The sequence below is a fragment of the Chrysemys picta genome, chromosome 3 (assembly GCF_011386835.1).
Source record: "Chrysemys picta bellii isolate R12L10 chromosome 3, ASM1138683v2, whole genome shotgun sequence".
In the NCBI taxonomy this organism is placed as follows: Eukaryota; Metazoa; Chordata; order Testudines; family Emydidae; genus Chrysemys; species Chrysemys picta.
Window position 1 is genome coordinate 111,696,629 of NC_088793.1, and position 16,513 is coordinate 111,713,141.

The 16,513-nt window shown below is 40.6% G+C and overlaps 1 protein-coding gene across 10 annotated transcripts in view; it reads left to right on the top strand.

Annotated features, from left to right (window-relative positions):
• Nucleotides 1-16,513, top strand: part of STXBP5 (syntaxin binding protein 5) — a 176,005-nt gene that overhangs the window by 80,324 nt on the left and 79,168 nt on the right. For all 10 annotated transcript variants that reach the window (XM_005280427.5, XM_042848227.2, XM_005280429.5 and 7 more), the window contains 2 exons: nucleotides 9,465-9,588; nucleotides 10,478-10,556. In XM_005280427.5, coding sequence (XP_005280484.2) covers nucleotides 9,465-9,588; nucleotides 10,478-10,556 — 203 coding nt within the window. The remainder of the gene's footprint in view (nucleotides 1-9,464; nucleotides 9,589-10,477; nucleotides 10,557-16,513) is intronic.

A 16,513-nucleotide genomic window follows, 5' to 3' on the forward strand; every position in this document is an offset into this window, starting at 1 on the left:
CTTGTGGAAACAGAATAACTTTAATCATACTATTTTAATTTTGTTCAGTCCCAAAATAATAGTACATGAGCATACGCCTTGCCTTAAAACAAATTTGAAAATATCCTCTTTTCTTGTACATTCAAACAAGAACTAGTGCCCTACTCTGTTGGTACAGAATCAAAGTGGATCACTCTTTGGTAAGAGCGGGTATGGGTAAAATAGCAGCTTCTACTGAAAAATGTTCATTTATAGAGATAGTGAATGACATTTCTGCATACTGTTTTAAAAATTGACTTATTCTATATAATATTACTTGCATAAATTCATAAAGATCATTATTTAGATTGCAAATTGAAGCATTCAAAAGTCCGTGCCAAATTTAGTCACCCTGCCATCTTAACACTCTGCTCTTTTGTGAGGCCATTCTGTGCACAGAATGAGTCATGGAGCTTGGGGAAACTGGTGGAGGGGGAGAAAGAGTACATGCTCCTGTAAGTAAAGATTGTTTCATAATGCACGTACACAAGGGATCAGAATTAAGATTGCACTGATAACCATAAATGTGGCATTTCCTAACTTTTAAGTGGTTGACTTGGCAACCTAAATTAACATGCATAGAGTTCAAAGCCAGAAGGAACCACTAGGTCAACTACTCTAACCTGTCTATCACCGACGTTTAAATTTTAACCAGTTACCCTGTATTGAGCCCAATAATTTGTGTTTGGCTAAAGCATATCTTCCAGAGGCCATCCAGTCTTGATTTGAAGACATCAAGAGATGAAGCATCTACCATTCCCCTTGTTAGTTTGTGCCAATGGTTAATCGGCCTCACTGTTAAAAATGTAAAAAGCAACAGAGGGTCCTGTGGCACCTTTGAGACTAACAGAAGTATTGGGAGCATAAGCTTTCGTGGGTAAGAACCTCACTTCTTCAGATGCAAGGGAAAATTAAAAATGTGTATTTTAAATTGTTAAAAATGTGTATTTTATGTCCAATTTGAATTTATCTGGCTTCAGTATCCAGCCATTGGTTCTTGTTCATGCCTTTTTCCTCTAAATTAAAGAGCACTTTAATACCTGTTTTTTCTCCTCCTGAACATACTTGTGCTGTAATCAAGTTACCTCTGAATCTTCTTTTCAGTAAACTAAACAGATTGAGTTCTATTGTGGTTGTCTTCTAAACTCCCATCCTTTTAAAATTGTGGACACCAGGATTGTCTGCAATATTCAAGTGTCCATCTCACCAATGCCTTATACTTGCTACTCCCCTGTTTATACATCCAAGCATTGCATTAGCCCTTTTAGCATCACACTTGAAGTTCATGTTAAGTTGCTTGTCCACTGACACCTTAATCCTTTTCAGAGTTGCTGCTTTCAGGATACACTCCCCGATTTTGTAGATATGGCCTGCATTCCTTGTTCCTAGATGTATAATTTTGCATTTGTATGTAGTAAAACACATTTTGTTTGCATGGGCCCAGCTTAACAAGATATCCAGAATGCTCTGCATGACTGCCCTGTTCTCATCATTATTTATCATCTGCCAATTCTGTGACATATGCAAATCTTATCAGCAGTGAGTTTATATTTACTTCCAGATTATGGATAAAAATATTGAACAGCATCAGGTTTAGTCCTTTCAGAACCCCACTAGAAACATCTCCATTTGATTATGGTTCCCCACTGATGACTACCGTACTGTCTGAGCTTTCAGTTAGCCAGTTCTTAATCAATTTAACATGTACTCTATTCACTACTCTGAAATCTACTGATATTGTCTACTAATTTTTTTTATCAGAATGTCACATAGTAAAAAGTCAATGCCTTACACTTAGACTTTTGGATTGGATTACATCTACGGCGTTATCTTGGTCATCCAAACTTGTAATCTTATCAAAGAATGAAATCAGGTTTGTTTGAAGAGACTTTTTTCTATAAAAACATGTTTTCTAGTATAGTGGAGAGAGGCTGGGGACAGGCATTTGCCCCCTTTGAGGGCCTGAAATATCAATTCCTATCCTTTCATTCTTTATCAGTTGAATCCCATGTCGATTTTTCCTTTTATTTTCCCCAGGATTGATGTCAGGCTAACCAGTGTTACCTGAGTTATCCTGTTCGCCCTTTTCCTACAGTCTTCTCTAATTTCTCCAGTATAACAAGACTTATTAAAAATGAACGTCAGTAGGTCAGAGATCTACTGAGCCAGCTCTTTTAGTACTCTTGGGTGCAGATTAGCCAGACCTGCTGACTTAAAACCGTTTGTCCCTAGTAGATGTTAAACTACTTTTTCAAGTGATGGTCCCTGTTGTATTTCACATGCATCCACAGCCAGAGAATTTGAAAGCAGTAGTGTCTGTTGGTCCGCACATGTGCCCTTGCTTCACCTCATGGTTCATCCAAGGCGATAAAGGGTGGGGTGGGCTGACAGCATCTCCAGTTCCTTCTCATTGCTGCATGATCAGAGTTGGAGCTACTAGTATCTTCCGTCTCTGACACACTTGGAAAAATGTTTAGAATTGTGTATATAGTTAGTTTTCTTCTAGTCTTTACTGTTTTTTTACGTAGTTTTAGTTTTTTAATAATAGTTTCAGTAGAACTGAGAATTTGGGGGAATCTGTTTCAGTTCCTCTCCATCCCAGTACCCACACACAGGTACTGGACTATGCTGAAGATGCCAATATTTAAAATCTACACCACCTGCCCACATTCTTTCTTGATCAACAAGCACCAAAGCTACCTCTACTGCTTGGGAGAAGCCCAGATTTCATCCAGGTGTAGTATCTGCCAGTCCTTCCCGAACCATATCTGAGAAGATTGGGCTCTCCGCCTTAAAAAGCACTTCATGAAAGCTGCCATGAGGCCTCAGTCAGATTCAGGCCAGGGGAACCCCTCCTGCCCCCCTCCCAACCTCCCTGGGTACACTGACCTTAGACAGCCAGGAGTGCACCTCAGGCTACAGAGATAGTCTGGCTCTGATGGTACCACTGCTACGAGCCTAGTGCCATGACCTATTCGGGAGGCAAGGAAGCATGCGCATGAATATGGCAGTAAGTCTTCCTCCAAACCGAAAAAGGACAATGCACCTTCCACAAGTTCCAGCCATGGACGCACAAACATGACAAGAAACCATGCAGACCAGTGAATCCTCCAGTATAGAGCTTGAGCACACCCTCAATGTCTGCCTCCCTTAAACCAAAGGATCCATCAGTTCTGGGACAGTCTTCCATTCTGGCGCCAGTTCTGGCTATGGAACGAGTACCATTAATGCCAGGCAGATTAGAGAAAGCACTGGAGTCACGTGAACAATTCACCTTAGGAGAACTGAGATCTCCATGCCTCCTTCTGCCATCCATGCCTAGGAAGGTCTGATCGCCTATCCAGGACCTACCACAGTGAAGTCACACCTCAACTCATCATCCTATGGTTTACACACACACTCCCACCGGCTCCGATGGTACAGCCACTGGAACCAGGATCTGAATGATCATCTGAGGATTCCAATGGAGTACAAGGGCTGCCTATTCCGTACCGCCACTCTGGGTATCCAAAGGGACCACCAGAGTACCCTCCTATCCAGCAGCAGGGAAGTCACTGATTTCCCATACTATGGAGTCCTCCACAGCATCTGCTGGATCCGTCCTGCTGGCCCTATTGGGGATCCTGGCCTCAATACTCGCCCTCGGAACCCGCCCATTCAGCAAGGGAGATTTCACCACTATCCCCGCTTAGGGTGTCCTCCAACAGGTGCTCCGAACCAGTTATGGAGGATGAACCACTCAGTCCGAGTCACTGTTTGAGCTGGTTGGAGAATGGCATCGTTGATCAGTAGAGGTAGCGAGGAATAAAAGATGTCCTCTCCAGATGCTGCAATTACTTCGGCTTCCCTTTCATCCCCAGATGACTTTTGGCAGTTCCAAGAACTTCTGCAAAGGATGGCAGACAACCTTCATATTCCAAGTACAAGACAAGCTGCTCAGTTCCTGGACATCCTTCATTCCTCGATACTGAGCAGGGTTGCTCTACTGATCAACTATGCCCATCTCCAAGCAGCTCAAACAGTGTCTTGGCCTAAGTGGTTCATCTTCCATAACTGGTTAGGAGCAGTTTGGCATACCCTGGCCGCTTGCACGCCTACCCCCAAGGGGGCGGAGAAGTGGGACTACATACTGCCTAAATGGTCTGAGTTTCTTTTCTCACACATCCCCACCCAATTCCTTTCTGGTGAAAGCAACAACAGAATGGTTCAGATAGCATCACCTGCTCTCCACCCTGACAGATAAGGAGGGCAAACACATAGAACTGCTGGGACACAAGGTCTTCTCGTCAGCTAATCTCCAATTTTGAACTACCAAGCCTTGTTGGCCAAACATGACTTTATCAACAAATTGGGGAACTTTACTGAAAAAACTGCCTCAGCAAGATGGAGCCTGTTTCCAGTTTATCCTGGAGGAGGGCAAGCTGTTGGCGAGGACAGCACTTCAGTCAGCTATAGACGCGATGGATACTTCTTAATACTTTATGGCTACAGATATTGTCACACGGAGGGAATCGTGGCTTCACTCATCTAGTTTCCTCAGAGAGGTGCAAAATACCATTGAGGACCTCCCATTCGATGAGTTGCACCTGTTTAATCAGAAGACTGATTCCCTCCATTCCCTCAAGGATTCCAGAGCCACACTTGGATTGCTGAGTACCTATACAGCTGCCCACCCAAGTGGAAATTTTACCACCCACCACCTACACAACTGTTCAGGACTCCTCAGTTCTTCCACCAAAGACCATGTGAACCACCTCACAAGCACCAAAAGGCCCAATGGTCCTGCCCTCCTGGTCGTCCTTTGCAGCCTTCATCATCACACGTTCAAATAACTATATTTCTGAGAGCCACTAGAGAGCCATCAACCACTGTTCCTACTGCCCCTTCAGGGGTTATCTAGAACTATTTTTTTTTATCAGCTTAGAGAGCAATAATAATGGACAAGTGGGTCCTGGATGTCATCCGCTATGAATGTACAATCACACTACCTCATCCACATCCACCTCTCCGATCCTTCTTCAGGGACCATTCTCATGACATCCTTGCCCTTACCACAAAGGGGAGCAATAGAGTATGTTCCTCTGAACAATCAAGGCAAAGGGTTCTATTCAACTTCCTGGTATCCAAGAAGAAAGGCAGATGGAGACCAGTCCTGGATCTCTGTCACCTCAACTTCTTCATCCACAAGCCTGAGTTTCATATGGTGACTTGAGCAGCCATCATACCATCACGAGTAAAAGGCATGTGGTTTCTGGCTCTCAATATGCTGGATGACTATTTTTCGCAAAGGTATCCATGCAACCCACAGAAGATTCCTGAGATATTCACAGTGGGCCCTCAGCACTTTCAATATAGGGTCCTACCATTTGGACTTACCATTGCTCCCCGGGTCTTCACCAACGTTTTCTCTTTCGTAGAAGCCCATCTCAGGTGTTATGGGGTCCTTATATTGCCTTATCTTGATAACTAGCTATTGGCAGTGTAATCCAGAGATGTAGCTCAAGTCTTGACCCCCATGTTGCTCCTTGCCTTCCTGGGAGTCTGCGTCAATGTAAAAATCCACTTTTGGTTTCCATGTAGACTTCATAGGGGCCTCCATCAACTTGATCACAGCCTGAGCTTACCTACCAAGGGACCAATTCCAGACTCTGCAGGAACTCATTGCCCAGGTAGTCAACAGTCTATCCCAGTCAAGATTTGCCTATCCCTCTTTGGCCATATGGCAGGATGAACGTACATCACCACCTTCGCTCACCTTCACCTTCGCTGTCAACAAATGTGGCTCCAGAGAGTATACTCACCCACGTGGCACACCATGGACGTTATGCTGACAGTCCCCCCTGATATTCCCTCCAGTGGTGGACGGACCTGCAGCAAGTTTGTGCAGGGATCTCCTTCCTCTCATTCTTCGTGGACAGGATGATCATCACAGACACATTCATTGCACGTGGGAAGCACACAATACTTTAGCGAGAAGCGTGGGTGAACTTGGGGCCATGATGGCAGACACCCTTTTCACCACATTCCATAAGGACAAAGTCTCCCTGCACCTACATCCCAAGTTTCTACTAAAGGTGGTATCCCAGTTTCATCATGAATTCGCTTCAGTGCCTGGCTACAGTACACAGTTGTTCTCTATCCAAAACCAATGTAGCTGGCTTCTATGTCTCCCCCATGCAGCTTCTGATGCATAGAAATGCTTCAGTGGTGGTGGCTGGAGAGTGGCTGAACTGTCGTCTAGCTATCCCCAGCTGGCATTTGGTTCCTAGTGAACTTTCACCAACAGACTGAAGTTAAAGCAGGCTTTAACCTGGTTTGAGACAGAAAATCAGGTGACTGTAACTGGTGGTTGGTTATCAGCTTCTCCTGCTCTTCCCCTGGGTGGCTGTATGAAGGAAAGGAGCTGTCCTTTTCTAGGTGCTCCCCTAGGCACATGCAAAGCCAGTTAGATTATGTCTACACTACAGCTGAGAGTGAGCCTCCAAGCCCAGGGGCTCACGCTAGCACACTAAAAATATCTATAGTGTGGACATTGGAACTTGGACTGCAGCTCAGGCTCTCAGGCCTAGGGGGTTGGGTGGGTTTGCTCAGACTGCTTCTGGCTCATAGCAGAGTTACCAGGTGAGGCTACCAAAGGAGTGGTGGGAGGCAGTTGGGGAGGTTGCGCCCCTATCTCTTCACCTACCACAGTAGGATTAATTCAAACCCTTAATTTTAAAAGTTGTGGTGCTTGACTCAGGAAACGCATTTTTAATTCATAATCAAATATACATTTTCTTTACAAGGTCTGGTCACCATTCAGGTGCCTCATGTTGCATGCCACTGGACTAAGTTTTGCAGTTGCAAAATTTCTGGTACATTACAGCTGTAGACTAAATAACATCATATTCCACTGAAAATGCCTATGATGTGTATAACTGCAACTGATGCCTAGGTTCTATGGCAGGGGTGGGCAAACTTTTTGGCCCAAGGGCCACATTGGGGTTGCAAAACTGTATGGAGGGCAGGGTAGGGAAGGCTGTGCCTCCCCAAACAGCCTGGCCCCCCGCCCCCTATCCGCCCCTCCCACTTCCCACCCTCTGACTGCCCCCCTCAGAACCTTCAACCCATCCAACTCCCCTGCTCCTTGTTCCCTAACTGCCCCCCGGGACCCTACCCCCTATCCAATACCCCTGCTCCCTGTCCCCTGCCTGCCTGACCCCTATCCATCCACCCACCCCCTGACAGGTCCCCCGGGACTCCCACGCCTATTCAACTCCCCCCCCGTTCCCCGTCTCCTCACTGACCCCAGAACCTCCGCCCCATCCAACCACCCCTGCTCCCTGCCCCCTGACTGCTCCTCCAGGACCCCCGCCCCTTATCCAACACCTCGGCCCCCTTACCATGCTGCTCAGAGCAACATGTCTGGCAGCCGTGCCATCCCCAGCTGGAGCCAGACACACTGCCACGCTGCTCAGCAGGAATGCGCAACCCTGCCACCCAGAGCACTGCCCGCGCGGCAGCGTAGCAATGGGGGAGAGGTGACTGCGAGGGAGGGGCTGGGGGCTAGCCTCCCTGGCCGAGAGCTCAAGGGCTGGGCAGCACGGTCCCACAGGCCGTAGTTTGCCCACCTCTGTTCTATGGTGACTGGTGCCTTTAAAAAATATAATTAAAATAAAATAAATAAATAAAATAGGTTGAATCTTACTCACAATTTTCTGACCAAAAATACCCCAACTTTCTGAAACCCACCTGGAGATGCACTGAAGTTTTAAAGCCTGCTAGAGAATTGTGCTATAAATCAACTGAAGAGCTATATGGGTTTTTTGTGCTGTGTAAGTGTGTTGGTGAGTTTATAATTTTAGTTTATTTTTTAACATCAAAGTAGTCATAAATAATTTTGCTATGGTCTTTTTAGACTGCAGCTGATCCTCTGTCATAAATGTCACTTCAGATTTTCATTTCTGTTACAGAAGATTTGGACTAGCAATGCTAGTATAAAAATGGCATCAGCAGTCCAAATTGATGTGTATATAGTGACCCAGGTGGTGATGAATGTTGGTCTGGTACATCAGGGCAATTCCCAGTTTTCAGTTAACTAGGTTTTATGCCGTTCGCAATTTTGTTGCTCCAGTGAAGCTGTTTATGATGTTAATTGACCACTAGGAGCTAGAAGTGTGACTGTATGTTACAGTTCTAATTGGCCTGGCAATATCAAGTAACAAGCAGTATCCAAGACACACTAGCAGTTTGTTCCTAAAAGGTTATTCCAAAATAATTTTAGGCCCTTGACTTTGTTTCTCAAACTTCAAAGATTGTGGATTGTATAACCATATAATGTGAGGCTGTATAATACAGACTAGCATATCCTGTAAAGAGAAAAATATTGGGTATACATTTTTCAGAATGTGTTGAATTGTTTCAAAGGAATATAAAACTGCCTTTTCTAAAGGCTTAGTACAACTCTAGTATACTGGTGTGCATAACTACATACTTCATAACCATTTGATATACACTGTTATATAGCTGAGAGTCTCATTATCACCTAAGTAACCAATACCTTTCTGAACACCATGTTAAAAAAATTGCCTTGTAATGTATGATTTGAATATATCTAATAGAAACTGCTGCACAGGTGTTAATGTTCAAATAATAAAGCTTAGTATCTTATAACAGTACCAGGCATTATTTTCCAAATGTTTGCTTGAAAAGGGAGATTGATTCTCTTCAGGCTTCTTATTGTAGCTTTTTGATTGGCAAATAGAATTTTCTTTAATTTTATGCAAACACTAATACTGCATAAGGATAATAATTTTTCTTATCAAAACTTTTTGACACACAAACAATGTTGTAACCTCTTAAAAGGAGAAACGGCTCAAAGAAATACTGAATTGTAACAGAAAAATTAAACATGGATAATTCATACTTGTTTTGGTATTTCATACTTTAATAATTTATTTAATACTTTATCTAACACTTTAATTTGGTTTTTGTGTGATCTTTAAGAAAAGGGAATTGAGACTACACGAAGGGCTGGTCTACACTACAATGTAGCTCTCACCAATGTAAGTAGCCCACTACACCGACCTAATAACCACCTCCACGAGAGGTGTAGCGCTTAGGTCGATGTAGTTAGGTCGATTCTGTGTCCATATAGACACTGTGTTGCTTACATCGTCTATTGCTATTTTTGACAGCCAGAGTTCCGCTGCCCCGGGGTTGACAGCCAGAGCCCCGAGCTGTCAACCCCCCCATAATGCCCCACTTAAGTCAGTGCAAATGCTCCTGGTGAGGACATGTACCACTGGCAGAAGGAGTGTATTGTGGACATGAACGGCCAATTTAATGACTGCGGTGGCTGTAGTCAACCTAACTTAAGTTGTAGTGTAGACATGCCTTAAGTTGCTGGTTTTCTGCTGAAAACTCTAAACTCTTTTTTTCTTTTTTTTTTCTTTTTCTTTACACAGGCTATTCACTCTGTTGCTTGGCACCATGAAGGAAAACAGTTCATTTGTAGCCATTCAGATGGTACCTTGACTATATGGAATATAAAATCCCCTGCCAAGCCACTTCAGACAATCACTCCACATGGTAAGAGAATGAATACACACAATGTCTGGCAGTTCTTACACTGGAAATAGGTCATTAAACGTTTCTATAAAATCCTGTTTTATTTAATTCTAGCAAAACTACTCCCCTAGCAAAAGGAGTTTTATCCTAGGTGTATGCTAACAACTTCTGCAAAATCCAAGCTGTTGTTTACCAAAAAGTCTCCAGCCCTTATGAAAAGAAACTTCTGAATGTGAATAGTGTAAATCAGTGCCTTCCTAAGTCTGCAGAGACATCTCTAGTGCATTTCTTGGCAATTGCTACACAGATGAATGAACATAGAGTTCGCATGGTTTGCATTGTGCTTAATGTTGCAATCCATATATTGTTTAAAATATTTCTGTGGATAAGCAAGTAAATCAAAATTGTGCTATTAATTTATAGAATTTTAAAGCAAATATGCCCATTACCAAACTAGTAGCCAAATGAAAGGTATCTTGACTGTTCAAATAAATAAAACAGTTTGCATTGCTATTTTGTAGGAAATCAAGATATAAGTGTGTTTTTTCTCTGAGAATAGGGTATGTAAAATGGCAATTTTAGTCTTTAGATCAGCTCCCTCTGTTTATTCCAATGTCTGTTTTAATCAGTTTTCAGAGTAGAACTACATTATAGGGGACAAATTTTTTTTGGTTTCTGCCATATTGCTTTTTGAAGGCTGTCCCAAACAAACATTCCATGTTTACATGATGAATGGCAATATTAAGTGTACTTTTGCATTCTATCGAGGCATAAAATACAGCATGTGACAATGTAATAAATTGTGTGCATATTTTAATTTGTAATTTATTTAAAAGAATAATTTCATAAGATTTCAGCACATTACAGAATTTTTTTTGATGTTTAATATATGAAAATATATATTTTTTAGGAAAGCAGCTAAAAGATGGGAAGAAGCCAGAACCTTGCAAACCTATCCTAAAAGTGGAATACAAAACAGCTAGAACTGGGTAAGACTTTCCTTATAAGTCAATTGACTCTTAACTCTATATTTGTAGTCTTTGAGAATGTCCTTTTGTATCTTCTCATTTGTGGGATATGTATCCAGTGTCACTGACCTTGGGAACCTGTGGAAAGCAGTAGTGAGTGATGAACTATAGTTACTGTTGGGTAAAAGATAGCCATTACTCTAAAATATATGTGTGACTAGAATAGGTAAAAACAACATGTTGATAAATGCTCCTTATGTATATGCTCCTTCTTTAAAACCAAAGGGCTAGCAAAAATATAAAAAAGTGATAAAATAGTATTTGTTGCTGTTTTTAAATCTTCATGATTACGTGTCACCTTTTAGCAATATTAAGGAAAAACTGATAAATTAGCAGCACATTAAGTAAACTTTCAGTTGTACTAAGTTTTTAGGGAAATCTGTTTCTTTGAAGAATTAAACTTACTTTATCTAGTAATGAGACCTATCAGTAACTTATTTATTTATTTATTGGTGAAGCTGTAATTCCAACAAGAGGCTTTGAAGAAATTACTGCATATTGAGTAGCATGTTCTTGTCACTCAAACTTAATGGAAGACTTTCATCCTTTTATATACAATGTGGGGTTTCTTATTTACAGTTGTAAAGCATTTTTATATGCTTGGGTGAAAGGTGCTATTGAAAATCATAATATTCATGGAAATCCTTGGAGCTATTTGCAGATGTTCAATTTTCAAATAATGTTCTCCATTTTATTTCTATTGATTTATTTGTTGTACCTTCTATTACTTTTTGGTTTTCTGTATTGCTTGAATGTATTGCTTGAATTCCCAATTTTTTGAAAAGCCATGACCCAGTCAGAGAACAATTGTTCCATTGCACTGTTTGCAGCAGTCTACATCTGTCCAAGTATTTCCTTTCCACAGGGAATAAAAACACTGAATAATCATGAAGTCACAATATTTTTAAAAACTGACAACTCAACTGTGTCCAAGCTTCTGACCCAAATTATGCTATAAATAACTGAAAAGCAGCCTCAAACATGCAGCAAGATAAAAATTCTACAATGTGAAGTGTTCACACTGTGAACAGTCATTTAAAAATATAATTTGAAATCTCCATAATGTAACTTTTTTTTACAGCATGCAAACTTTAACTGATTTTTGACATGGTTTAAACAAGATAAGAGTTGCAATAAAACAAGCTTAACTATATGCAACCTCTCCTGATAGTATAGCTTTCCAACTGTATTCGTTTTTCCAAGATTATTTTGCCTTTTCCATTGTTTTGTTTTGTTGAGTCTCAATTTGTTCCCTACCTTTATTTATTACCTTAAAACTGTCCTTTTATGGTATTTTTCATGCTTGATGGTGTTCAGAACACTGTCAAATTTATTATCATTTGAAAACAGAGTGGATTTGATTTAAATCACTAGTCAGGAAGACTCGATTTAATCATGGATTTCTACATAAAAGTGCATTCTTGTTGATTGTTATAACCTTAATACATATTCTTCACAACTCAGAGATAGATGTAGGTTTCATTTTTAGACGGTACACACTATACATTTTTTTTGTGATTTATTTTGAAAACTTTTCAGATTAGTTTTACAGTTATATCAGAAAATGAATGATCGTTTGGTTATTTCATTTACCAAAGGTAATTGAAGCAGATATTTATGAAGTCGTTGGGAGGTGAACTATCTCCGATTCAACAGGTTAATCATTAATATTTGGAGGATTTTCTTGCCATGTTGTATTAGGAGGAGAACATCACCAGACAGACATTTAAATTGTTTTATTTAACTAAAATAACAATGTTATATATTCTGGATTTTTTTTCTTTAATAGCAAACATATAATATTTTAACAAAACAAGCATTTGGATTAAGTTAAATATTCAAGTTTTTAAAAATAAGGTTTGTTTTTGTTAAAATTGTTTTTAACTAAAATAGTTAAATAAAATGTATTTAAAAAAAATTTAAATCAACTATGTCAGCCAGGTCAATATGAGAAACGTAAAATTTTGGCTTCTGCAGCTAACTCAGTCGTCTTCACCTTCATTTTCCTGTTTGTTCATAATCTGGGAAAGAAAAACAAGCTTTCCTGCTTTTTCAGGTCCCAAACAATTTCTCAATTTGGAATGAATTAGTCCAAAGGAATAAATATTCTTTCTACACTGGCAGAAGAAGCTACTGCTGTTAAAAGTGAGATTATCACTTCAACAGTCTCTGAATCCAAGTGCTTATGTGACTTCCACCAGTTCACTGGTGTGACTTTCTTTAAAACATCATCAAGCAAACATATATTTCTTGAATGGTTCACCCTTAGCTCTGAAGTTTATTATAGTTGGCATTATGGAGGGATGATTGCTGGATGTCCATGTCATAGCCAACTCCTCTTCTTCAGCAGTTAAGGTTTGACTCTGGTACCAAGTATTGAGAATATTTGCAAGAAAATGAGCTGGAGATTGTGCTTGTCCCATTCATTTTTTTTAATGCTTGTAATTTAACTCTTGTCAGTCCGCTACTGAGTTCCATCGCAGGCTTGTGGGAGAGTTAGCTTGGTTCCTCCCACATTTTTTTCAGAGTAGCTGCTGCAGGATGGTTGTTCCGGAAGTATTTTGCAATTTCAACAACATTAGCCTTTATTTCTGGAACACTGAAGTCTTTGGCTAGCAGGTGCATCAAATAAGCACTGCAAGCTTATGTTATTAGCTTGGGACTCTCTATTAGCTCTCTTCTAAATAATTTCTTCTCATCTTGGATACATTTGCAGCATTGTCTGTGACCAAGCTGCATACTAGACATTTGAATTTTTTCCCACAGTTTGTTATAGCTTTTTCTACTACTTCTTGTAAGTATTCTGCTGTGTGCACATTTCCTGATGTATCAATTGTTTCTGTAAGGAAGACATTCCCTTCTTCTGTTGTCACACAAGCACATACAACAGGATCATTGTGGACATTGCTCCACCCATCAAGACTCAGGTTAACAATTTTACCCTCTAGACCTTTTGCACACTACCAATTTCTCTTTCATATGCTTATCCAGCAATTTGCCTGTGACATCTTCTCTGTTGGGTGGACTGTATCCTGGTCTTAATAACTGAACCATGTTAATGAAGTGTGGGGTTCTCAATCATACGGAAAGGAGAGTTTGTTGCATAAACAAAACGGGCAATTTTTTCATCAATTACCTCTTTTTGTAATCTGCTGGTTCTTATCACAAATTCATCCATGGTTGTTTCTGGATGATGAGATTTTTTTTTCTTTTAGCCACAGTGTATCACCTGTAGCAATGTGACATACGTAATGTGATTGAAGCAGTATTATTGGCAGATAACTCTGAAACTATAGAAAATGATGGTGACCTTGAAGGTGGATAGTCTTCAGAATCTTGTATGTTGAGGATGGATTCCCCTAAACAAAATAAGTCAATGCAGTTATTTAATTATTATTACCATTTAGTATTACTCATTGCATTCCCTGACACTCAGTGCTACTTTAAAGATGGAATTGTAAAAGGAAGATCACCTATTTCAGCTATTTATTTTTTATCACAACTGAATCTAAAATGATAGTACCATAGAGTAACAACTATATTTTTTGCTCAAACATGAGAATTCAAGAATAGTCCAGAAGGAAGACCGGCAGTCCTTAAGAAAGAAGTATGAAATAAAAAAGTTTACCAACCTGAAGATCCTGCATGTTCAGACATGTTTCTTTCATTATCTTCAATGCAGCTTCCTCCTGAGAAGGAACACTTCTCATGATGTTGTTTCATTCGGGCAACCAAGACTTGCATTTTTTGGTTGCACTGTTTGCATTTTGCACGCATGCCTCTCTTACCCACAAGTAGAGGAACTTCATTAAAATATTCCCAAACTGGGTCTCTTTTACAGGCTGCTGTAGGTTTTCCCTTCTAGTGAGAGAATGGTATGGTAGATCTCAAATCAATGAAGGCTACACTCAGAAAGACTTCAAGACTTCTGGAATATGCTGCTCAGAGTTTCACTTTTGTTTCTACTGCCTGTCCCTCCCTCCTCACATTTAGGTCCAGACTTCTCCTTGTCCAGATCTATTCTGCCCCCAACAATCTTCTATTCATTGAACTTTTCGAAACTTTGCACTCTTAGAGAGAGGTAAGGGATTGACTCTGTGTACATAAATTTGCAAAGGGACAATGCGGGGGGGGGGGGGGCAGGGATAGCTCAGTGGTTTGAGCATTGGCCTGCTAAACGCAGGCTGAACTGTGAGTTCAGTCCTTGAAGGGGCCATCTAGGGACCAGCAGGGGACAAAAAAAATCTGTCAGGGACAGTACTTGGTCCTGCTAGTGAAGGCAGGGGACTGAACTCAATGACCTTTCAAGGTCCCTTCCAGTTCTATGAGATAGGCAAATCTCCATATATTATTATAGGGTTGAGGTCTGTTATTTCTCACTTCTATATATTATTTATTTAATTAAAAACATATTTGCTGTTAACAACATATTATCTCTGGAGACACAAATCTAGAGTTTGAGAACTGCAAAACTAAGCATCTCTGATGGTATCTTCTAGACCAGGGGTTCCCAAACTTGGTTTGAGGCTTTTTCAAGGTAAGCCCCTGGCGGGTCGCAAGACGCTTTGTTTACCTGAGCGTCCACAGGTACGGCTGCTCGCAGCTCCCAGTGACCGCGGTTCAGGTAAACAAAACGTCTCGTGGCCCACCAGGGGCTTACCCTGAACAAGCCGCGAACCAAGTTTGGGAACCCCTATTCTAGACTGAGCACCGAGTCCCATTGGGTAGATAGAAATATTTAACCTAAATAATCTATACGGAAGCCCCTGGAATCCCATAAGATTGGGTCCTTAATCCATGAACTATTAGAACTCATTTACAAAACTTTTCTTAAACATTACATGAATATATTCTCATACTATAGAATTAGAATTTATAATCCCTAGTCCATGATGAGCTATAATAGCTAGTCTTTGAGCTATAATGTATCTTAATTTAAAACTATTTTTAGATAGGTTTTTCCCTCAAAAAGCACTTTATCAAAAAATTGATTTTTTTGATTTTTTTTAAATCTTTGATTTTTATCCACCCTGTTTGAAAATGTCACTAATGTGACAACACTCTTTCATATTGATAATAGAGAAGTTTAAATAAGGCAAGGCCTAACACTAATCTCTGAAAGAACAGTTCACTGGGCACCTTAGTTTAGCAAATTGCTGTTTCCGGTTCCAATTGGTGCTCTAACTAGTTTAGTTTTTGTCTTAACTCAAAATCTTGCTTTAAAAATTACTTATTCATACTTATGTCACATTCCCTTTGCTTTTGATTAGAATATTCTGTAATGTTCATAGAATCATAGAAGATTAGGGTTGGAAGAAACCTCAGGAGGTCATCTAGTCCAATCCCCTGCTCAATGCAGGACCAACACCAACTAAATCATCCCAGCCATGGCTTTGTCAAGCCGGGCCTTAAAAACCTCCAAGGATGGAGATTCCACCATCTCCCTAGGTAACCCATTCCGATGCTTCCCCACCCTCCTAGTGAAATAGTGTTTCCTAATATCCAACCTAAACCTCCCCCACTGCAACTTGAGACCATTGCTTCTTGTTCTGTCATCTGCCACCACTGAGAACAGCCGAGCTCCATCCTCTTTGGAACCCCCTTCAGGTAGTTGAAGGCTGCTATCAAATCCACCCCTTACTCTTCTCTTCTGCAGACTAAACAATCCCAGTTCCCTCAGCCTTTCCTCATAATTCATGTGCCCCAGCCCCCTAATCATTTTTGTTGCCCTCCGCTGGACTCTCTCCAATTTGCTGTTAGTTGCTTTTATAAACCTTTTGGTCTGTTGCTCATGATTTCATTTTCTGTAGATCAGATTCTGATCCCTTTCCTTAGTTGAGTAGTACCTTGCTCCACAAATAGCCATATTGACTTCAGTGCTTAGTTATTTTTTTCTTAATATTTGTTCTTTAGTTCAG